Source organism: Asparagus officinalis, chromosome 1 (assembly GCF_001876935.1).
Source record: "Asparagus officinalis chromosome 1, Aspof.V1, whole genome shotgun sequence".
Taxonomy (NCBI): Eukaryota; Viridiplantae; Streptophyta; class Magnoliopsida; order Asparagales; family Asparagaceae; genus Asparagus; species Asparagus officinalis.
This window is the reverse complement of record NC_033794.1, coordinates 58,819,085-58,828,605: the sequence shown is the minus strand read 5'-3', so window position 1 is coordinate 58,828,605 and position 9,521 is coordinate 58,819,085. Positions and strand designations below refer to the sequence as shown.

General features: G+C 36.0%; 1 protein-coding gene across 1 annotated transcript in view; it reads left to right on the top strand.

The window, feature by feature from the left end:
* The window catches only part of LOC109824752 (E3 ubiquitin-protein ligase At1g12760-like), a 33,961-nt gene extending 24,448 nt beyond the window's left edge, over nucleotides 1-9,513 (top strand). Inside the window, exons 4-5 of the mRNA XM_020391399.1 lie at nucleotides 8,127-8,291; nucleotides 9,171-9,513. Coding sequence (XP_020246988.1) covers nucleotides 8,127-8,291; nucleotides 9,171-9,344 — 339 coding nt within the window. The 3' untranslated portion in view covers nucleotides 9,345-9,513. The remainder of the gene's footprint in view (nucleotides 1-8,126; nucleotides 8,292-9,170) is intronic.

The following is a 9,521-nucleotide window of genomic DNA, read 5'->3' as shown; positions in this document are numbered from 1 at the left end:
GGTTCCAGGGAATCATGCAACTATGGTTGTATGAGTTGTATTGGTTTATGAAGATGGTGGATTTTCCTAATGTGTTGTGTTTGTGCTTGTATCCATTATTGTGTGTAGTTGTTTGTATGCTCCAATAATCTCCAACACAAACAACCACTTCATTCTAACAATCTGATTTATTTTAGAAATACTAGCATGTCCTAGTCTAGAATGACACAATTTAGGATCATAAATATAGCAAGACAAATAGTTCTAAACTATAACTTATTGGAATTAATATAGGTCTACGAACTAATAGTTCATGCTTTGGTACATGCATTCTCACAACATATACTTTCTCATCGTTTCCTGTGGATCCATATGGTTATAAAGTCTAACTTATAGCCCTTTCATCATTAAATTGGGAACATGTAACAAATTTCATCATTAAATTGGGAACATATACTTTCTCATATGACAAAAATTGTACTAATGCAAGAGGAGCTAAATGTTAACTTTAGCAACGATGTTAATTTTTCTTTTGTTGCCTTTCACATGTTCATGGAAGTATTATAGGTTTCAAAGAGCTTGAATAGATTGTCTTCCATGAACATGAGCATTTGGCTTTACGCCTTTTTGTCTTATGATTTTTGTTGCTTGAAACCCTTTCTTTTCATTAGTGATAGAGTTTTTAGTTAGGGTCAAAATAGTTGTTTCGATGATGTTGTCAATGTTATGTACAAGTATAGTTTCTGCCATTGATATTGTCAATTTCATCTAACTCTGACATGACAAGTTTACTAGCCATTTGGTAAAGAACTAAAACTAAAATTCCATTTTAAAATATGTATTAAAAATTCCATTTTGAAATATGTATTAGATAAATATGTAGCTAATACTACTAAGACAGTAGCATGTTAAACTGGAAATTAAATTAAAAATAGAAGAATTTTTCAAAACAGACCCATTTCAATTTTTTTTTCTTAAAACCGACTCGTTTTTTATTTATTTATCAAAACCGACCCGATTTTGTAATTAGCAGCTTAATCACTATCCTAAACAGTCGGGGTTGGCAACCCCGACTATTTAGGAAGGTGTTAAACCCTAATTAGAAGCCTTAAACCCTAAAAATTAAGGTCCTAAATAGTCAGGGTTGCCAACCCCGACTGTTTAGGAAGGTGATTAAGCTGTTAATTACAAAATCGGGTCGGTTTTGATAAATAAAAAAAAAACGGGTCGGTTTTAAGAAAAAAAATTTGGAGTGGGTCTGTTTTGAAAAATTCTTCTTAAAAATAAAATTGATATTTGACAGGTTAGGTTTGAGTGGAGGTAGGTGGCTCTGATTTGCGTAGGATCTTTGCTAAGTGACGTTGATTAGAGAAGCAGATGTCTAAAGTGCTTGTGATGACATGGTTAGATTTAAATCAAGTTCAGGAGTGCTATATTGATCTATTGGGATCGCGCTTCATTAGATCTGGTCGACATTAGATATGAAACAAAAGAAAAAGGGATCGACTTGTTAGGGATGAGTTCTGGTTGAGGTGGACGATGCTGATCGGGGTCGAATTCTGGTGGGGTAGCTCTGACAGCGCAAGGGTAGAAATGGTCAAGTGTGGTGGCGATGCTAAGAGAAAGGGGAGCAATGATTGTTTTGATTTAATAGCAATGTTACAGAAGGCGCTAGGCGGTCTAGGCGTTTGATCCAGCGCCTACACGCCTAGGCGGCGTCCAGACGTTCGCCTTTTTTTAAAAATTATTTAATTATAATAATCGATAAACATGTGTTAAATTCATATAAATTTGCCAAAAGAATAGCAATCTTAGATCCATAATAAATCATGCATACTTAAATACTAAATAGCCAAAATAATAACTAATAAGGTTATAGAAAGTGTTAGGAGGCCTAGGCATTGGGTTCGATGTCTAGAGCCTAGGAGTTTTATTTTTTATTTTTTAATTATAATAATCGATAGTAAATGTACATGCTATAGAAAGCTTAGGTGCCAGACTAGTGTCTAGGCGGATTTCTTTCTTCATTTAAATGTTGGTCGAGGAAGTTTTACTGAAGGTCGGAGGAGATAATGGAGGTGTTGATATTTGGAGGTTAAAGGAGTTTGAAGGAGGTTGGAGGACGTGGAGACCACAACATAGAAAATCACGATCAGGGCCTAAAGGTGCTGTCCACATAAGCAGACAATGCTCCCTTAAACACTCCTAAAATCTAGGTGGGTAGCCTAGGTATCGCCTAGACGCTAGTTAGGCGGCTTAGATACCGCCTAAGCGCTAGTTAGGCGGCCTAGGTACCACCTAGGCTTAGGCGTACGCCTATGCGGACTAGGCAGAGACTTTTTAAAATAATGTTTAATAGATACAGATTAGAGCTTTATAACTCAAAGTTAAAGGACCTGAAAGTTTTTTCCTTGGAAATTTTAGGAAACATAGGTTTTTAGGAGAGAGAGACCGACTTTGTTTTTGGTTGGGTTTTTGAGAAGGATCTCGGGAAGCATGCTTTACCTTTGGAAAGTGAAAAGTTCTTGGCTGGGATAGTCTGGGGTAGGGATGTTAAATGAGTGGGTTTGGGTATTAAATGGGCGGGCCATAAATGGGCGGGCACGTTTTGCCTATTTACTCATTTATGACCCATTTAATATTTTCTTAATGGGCGGGTTTTTATCTGCCCATTTAATAAACGGGCCATCCATTTGCCCATTTAACTATAGTAGCTATATATGTATAATAATTTTATGGTGTTTTTTGTAAACTTTTAGGGTTTTTTTTAAACTATTGGGAACTTTTTACAAAATTTAGGGGTTTTTTTTGTAAACTTTTTGAATTATCAAAATATGCACATGCATGTACATAACCCATTCAGGAATAGCATGAATATATTGAACAATATAGCATTAAAATTACCAATCATGTATTTTTTTTCTTTTTACTATACCAAGTGCAAAGAACTCAAAGAATACATCACCTGCAAAATGATATACATTGTTTATTGCGATAACTAATGCCACAAGAAGCCACTTATGCAACATCAAAAAGAAATTCAAATAGAACACAACTTTTTCGAACGTGCAAACTTGTCTTATGAAAAATCATCATAACCCGCCTTAAAATGTCATAATAACCCCAATCAAAGGAAAAATACAAACAGAATTTTGATGGGATAGGGATCATAACAAACACATTAACCAAACATCAAACTCCTCACGAGAGTCCACATAATTGTTGAACTGACAATTATTCATTTGAAGCATCACAATGCGAGGGACCACACCAAACCCGAATAGAAAAAGGGAACACAACAAACCTAAAATCCATATTCATTGAGATAATCACCAAGCCTCTCAACAATCATATTGCACTGCCCAAGAGTCATTAGCTCATCATAAATGCCGAAGATCAAAGCAAGATTAGTTTTCTTGATTGTAACACCTCCTGCACCCTGAAAGAAACAAGCAAACAACCAGTTCAATTATGTTAAGGATAAATATCTTTGTATGAAAACAGAGCATAAAAACCATGAATAATTTTATTCTATCTCTTTTCTATAACAAACAACTGGAAATTTCATCATGTGCCACAATACATGAAACAGATGCACCTAATAACGAACAAAGTTGTCTAATTTGATCAAGGCCATAGTGTGTGATTATACCTAGAGTTCGAGTTCTTCCATAAGTAACCAGAAGCAAAATACATAAGGGCTAATTATTTTTATTGGTCAAACAAACATAATATGTTCATCCTAGCAGCAGATATTAGCCTGGAAATTTTACTCATTATTCAGTAACTTAACAAATATTGCATTGCCCAGGAGTGTGAAATTAACCCCACAAAGTAACATAAAGGTCACATTGCATGAGAAATTTATCCTTGAAATCCACCAGTTACAAGAAATTTATCCTTTACTGCCAATGTACTAATTTGGGTCTTAGTACAGCCTTCTAACAAGCTTCCTAGGTGTTTCTGCAAGTGTAATACAACAATGAACAGATTACTGTCGTTCAGAGCTAAAACTGACCAGAGAGCCAAAACAAAGAGCATAAACAAAAGGCGATAATATAGCAACTTTACTAAATGGTAACTGCATCAACCTCCGATGGCACCACATGCCCTGATACATTCATCACTTCGCATGCTTTACTTGTTAAGGCTGACCAATGCATGACAGAATAATGTGAAATGAGGTAACATCATGCTTTGATGCAGCCCAGACCAAATTCCTCAGCTGAGAACATAGAAGATGTGATCCATCAATCTCAGATATACACAATAGAGAAAAATAAATTAAAAGAATAACTAAGTTTGGAGAATAACCTCACATGTGGAATATGACCGATGTTAAGAAAACATGAGCGTTTCCATAGGAAGCTAGATAAATAAATATACTTAGTACAAGGATGGCTTGAGGAACCTCATCAGAAGAAAAGCATGATCATTGGTTTCCATAAAAAAAATTCTGGAAATAAAAAGTCACCACCTAGAGTACCTATGGTATGAGTAAAAAGTAATTTTTTTATTGCACAATCTTCACGTAATTCTACGTGCTAAATGTTGTCCGATTAGTAAACCTATTCCCAAAAGCAGAACTTATGTATGCATATATTAATCCATCTGTTCAAGTAGCAGATAAACTAATTAATACCAAAGTAAAATACACATACAACAAGATTTTGAAACCTAAACAGGAAACCTTCAGCTGACCTGAAAGTGAAGAATAGTTGGTTTCACCGACCTCGTGTTGTGCTAAAATTCATAGAACATACCCCCCTTCTCCGTGGGTTGGCATTCCTATATACAAGGATATGCATTTAATAAAAAAGATGATGAATTAAAATGCAAAAATAATGTAATAAATCTGATGTAGTGAACTATGCCTTTTCTGATGCTTCTCCAGAGTTCGGTATGTTCTCATAATTTTTGTACTGTTGTAATCTGGTCTACCTGTACTTTTCCCTTGCAATATGCAACTTATCCCAAGGAATTCCCTGGATATCTTTTCCTTCCTTTGCTTGTTGAGATGTTATATCTGATACATAGACATGCTGCATCAATTAAACAAACGTTCTTTAGTAAATTTTGAACATAGTACTTTTATAAACAAAACAAATTTATCTCAAACAGTAGAGATGATATGAACTAGTTCACGTAGACCGTCTCACTCTTATATGCATAGATCAATCGGAGGTTTTAATTACGATACGCAGGAATAATGATCAACGTAGGATTGTATACCTATCCTTCTTTGTTGAAATACTTCTCAAGGTCACTACTGATAAATCTTGTGGACAGGAAGAATGAACATTCACATTTCAGTCTATCTAGCCATGCACCAGGACTCAACCATCTAACAACTGTACAGTGTATTAATTTGTAATCAAGTCTTCTACAAAAACTTTAACAGATGCAAGTGTTCTGTTGAGTATTAGATTTTCTTCATGAGAAAAATCAAATACATCTGTTGTAGATAAATGTTAAAAAAATAAATGGATTACTTGGTTTCATTCACTCTGGAATCAAAAACCTCTAGATTACTGACAAAAACGTTTTCCATCTAAAAGAACAAAACTAAACCTTTTCCATCTAAAAGAACACAAATCAAGGGTGTTGTATAAAAAATAGTAACAATTTTGAGCCCTAAAATCCAATCAATTTTCAGTCAAAATGGATTCACATCACCGGCGGTTACTGTACTAACCTCATCGCCGCTCTAGCCATGAATTCGGCACCTTGTATGAATCCACTGTGATCTCGCTCAGCCAATAACCAGGCGAAAGCATCTGCAACCCTAAAAGATTAAATCTTTTTGAAGTCAAGACCCAAATTCCACCGAAATTTGATTCAAAACTCAAAAGAGGATCGTCGGAGACTTACATCGACCTGCTTCGGAAAGCTCCTTGGCCTCTTCTTCAGCCTCCAGCAAGCCCTGGCTCCCGTCAACACGTAGACGTCCTTGTCGATCTCCTCCCTCGTCAATGAAACAGAAAACGTCGGCCTCTCTCTCCTCTCAAAAGAGATCTGGAGAGGTCATACCGACGCAGGCGACGAGGATAAGGACGAGGGCGACGACGGAGTAGATCGAGTCCATGACGTCGCCGCCGCCTCGAGGTTTTCTTCGAGCTGCTGCCGTCATCGTTGGGATTTTTTAGAGAATGAGAGACGAGAGAAAGAGAGAGAGAACCGAGAGAGAGAACGGGAGAGTGAGGGCGGGTTTAAGGCGGGCGCGATGCTCGCGCATTACCGGCCTGTTTATCCTCTTTTCATTTCAGACCCGCCCATTTAGACCCATTTAACTAAATGGGTGGGTTTTGGGTGGGCCAACTGATGGGCGGGCAGGACGGGTAATTGGGTATGGGCCATAATTGCCATGCCTAGTCTAGGGAAAATTGAGAAGATGGCTTCTAGGGGAGAGAGGGACTATCAAGGGTATGAAGCTCAGAGAGATGATTGAAGGGAAAAAATTAGGCTCTGGTATTATGGAAAGGAAGAAGGAGAATTCTTCTAGGGGTCGGATGACAATTTTTTATTTGCCATCTTTTTGCAGTATTTTTTCACAGAAAAAAACAATCCTATATATAGAGGCAATATCCAAACCATCTTCACCCTAAATCTACCTCAAAAATCTGCCAGAGATATATTCTCTTTAACCAACACATAAACCATGATTATCTCAACAGATATCTGACTTTTAACATATTTTAATTTGGTTGATTTGATCACATTTACTCGGGTCAAACTGACAACTAATCTGTTGCAGCATAGAAATGGATCGATTACAATTTCAGATTCTTTTATCCATCGATAGATTCTAGAATTTTGTGGACTTTAGACTGATTTAAGCCGTTAGGTTACATGAGGGTAACAATTGGTCTGATTGGGTCAAAGTACGAGGATAACTGAACCCAACCTAATTAATTATGGGATCAGGTACTTTTAACCCTTGCCTGATATTCAGGTTACTTGTACCTAACCCGTAGGACCCAGTTATAAAGCTTCATAATTGGTATGTTCTTATTTTCATTTTGAGTCTTTACGTTCATTATATTTGTTCAGTTCTTTTGATTTTTCTCCCAATATGAGAAAGTTGCGGGATTAATACCCAACCTAAGGAAAAACTCAAGGATCTTATGTATGTTGTATTGCATGCGTACACATAGACTCACTAACACTTCTGCACACGCGCACACCTACACAAAAAGATATAATGTGTTAGCCATATGGACCAAAATTAGGCCTTGCATGACCTGTTCGCAATTAGGGCTATTGGGCTAACTTGAATGCAGAACTTTTTTTATCGTAGGATTCGATTAAGAGTGTGTTTGGGGAGCATATGTGTTTGGTCAAACTAGCTTTTAAATTAACATTTTCATATCTACTTGTTAAAATACCAAATAAGTTAGCTTATATGCCCCACTTTAGAAAGCTGGTATACCCCAACTTTTAAAAAATTAGCTTATAAGCTCACCTAAATAAGCTAAATTTGACCAAATAAATTACTGTTCTGCCCAAACTATTCTTGTATAATTTTTATCATAAAAACCAAAAGAACCAAAAGCTAACACAGCTTAAAAGCTTCTAAAAATAAGCCTCTCCGAACACCCTCGAACTCATTGGGCTAGGTCAGGAGTTCCATCCCAATAATTTCTGTGATTTGGTTTTTCCAAAGCTGTTTAAGTATTTAATTAACACCTACCAGTTGAAATTACTTTTTTTTCACTTTAATCGACAACTATCAAATTTTGATATGTTTGTTTTGACTTTTTATACTACTCGATCAATCATATAAACAGTAGTTTTAAAATTTTGGATATAAATTTAAACATGAGGCATCTCTTGACATATTTTGTTTATTTGGAGAATCTCTATAAATTAAACATGTGGCATCTCTTGATATATTTTGTTTATATAAAGAATCTCATTGTCAATAACTCTCTAATTTCCAACATCTAAGTTGTCAAAGGAACTGAGTCATCATACTAGTCACTGCATATGTTGCATCCATGTCTGTGATATATGACATAAAATTATTAATCCTCATTTCTATGTCTTGTGAAACTTGATATTGAAGATACTCCCATATGTATCCATGATTAAATAGAAGATTAGCTAGATTTAATAATTTTTTTCGCCTTTGCTCACTTCTGTAACAGGAAGGAGCTTCAGATGAAGACATTCGCCAACTTCCAAAATACAAATTTTGGAGAACTGGTGATTCTGAGAAACTTGGTAGTGAGATGTCAAGATCATCAAGTGGAATAATGACTGAGTGTGGTAGTGATCCCCTGGTTGAACATGCTCTTTCAGCGGAGGATTCGGTATGTAATTTCTATAGCTTCTCTCTGCTATTACCCCTTAAAAGGCAATGTTGTAGTCTTTCATTCCATGTATGTCAGATGCATCTGGCTATAATTCAAATCTTGTCTGTGGTTACCTTTAATTCCATTGTAGCAGTCCGTACGTTGCTAGCTGATGACTATTACAACTTTCACTGAAATATAGAAATATAATAGTGAAGCTGAGTACATATTTCATCATGAACAAAAGGTATTACACTCACATTAATTTTGCTTAAAATACTGAAATTTACGAACATACCTCTGAACGTATGCTTGAATTTCTTTACGCATTGAAGCTTTGACTGAATCTTGAAACTTTCCTGCAAATGTTGAAAATTATCTTTTGTCATTTCTTTAGTTTCGTTTTTTTATTAGTTGAAAATGTGACTTTTGTTTGCTTTTTTATCAGTATAACATACGTAAATTACAGCCCCCTGGCACTCGAGGCGTTTGGCAGCCCCTAAACCTTAAGAATTAGAAAAAAAGACCCATGCACTTTAAAAAACTATACAAAATCCGCAGAACTATTGGAATTGTCATAAAGGGCATTAATGTGAAGGGTAAAGATTCAAAACCATCCTTATCACTCTCTACCTACCCAAATTTCGAAAATTCTTAATAAAGTTAAAAATTACATAGGCCAAAATTGTACCATCAGTTATTGTACTTCAGTAAATTAAGTTCAGGAGGTTATTATCTAAAGTTCAGGAGTTTATTTATTTATTTATTCAGAGGGCATCTTGTGGATGACTGTCTTAAACCTGGAAAACCAAATAGGATATATCCCAAATCATATTCCCTAACCCTAACCCTAACAATACTTTTGGTCGAATGTCTAACATGTGGGGTGTTGTGTAGGAATGTTGCATATGCCTTTCTGCTTATGACGATGGGGTGGAGCTACGAGAACTCCCCTGCGGCCATCATTTCCATTGCATCTGCATAGATAAGTGGCTTTACATCAATGCTACGTGTCCCCTCTGCAAGTATAATATCATAAAGTGCAACAACCAAGGACGAGAAGGGGCATAGATGAAAGGCATAATTCAACTTATAGAAGCTCTTTGTAGTCTTTTTATATGAAGATCACATAATTTTTTAGATTCATAGTGTTCATTGTAAAGTAGGATGTTCAGTGTGACATCATAGTGTAACTATGCATCGTTGTGCTTGAGTTTGTACAGCAGCTGCTCTTGAAAACAGAAGAAA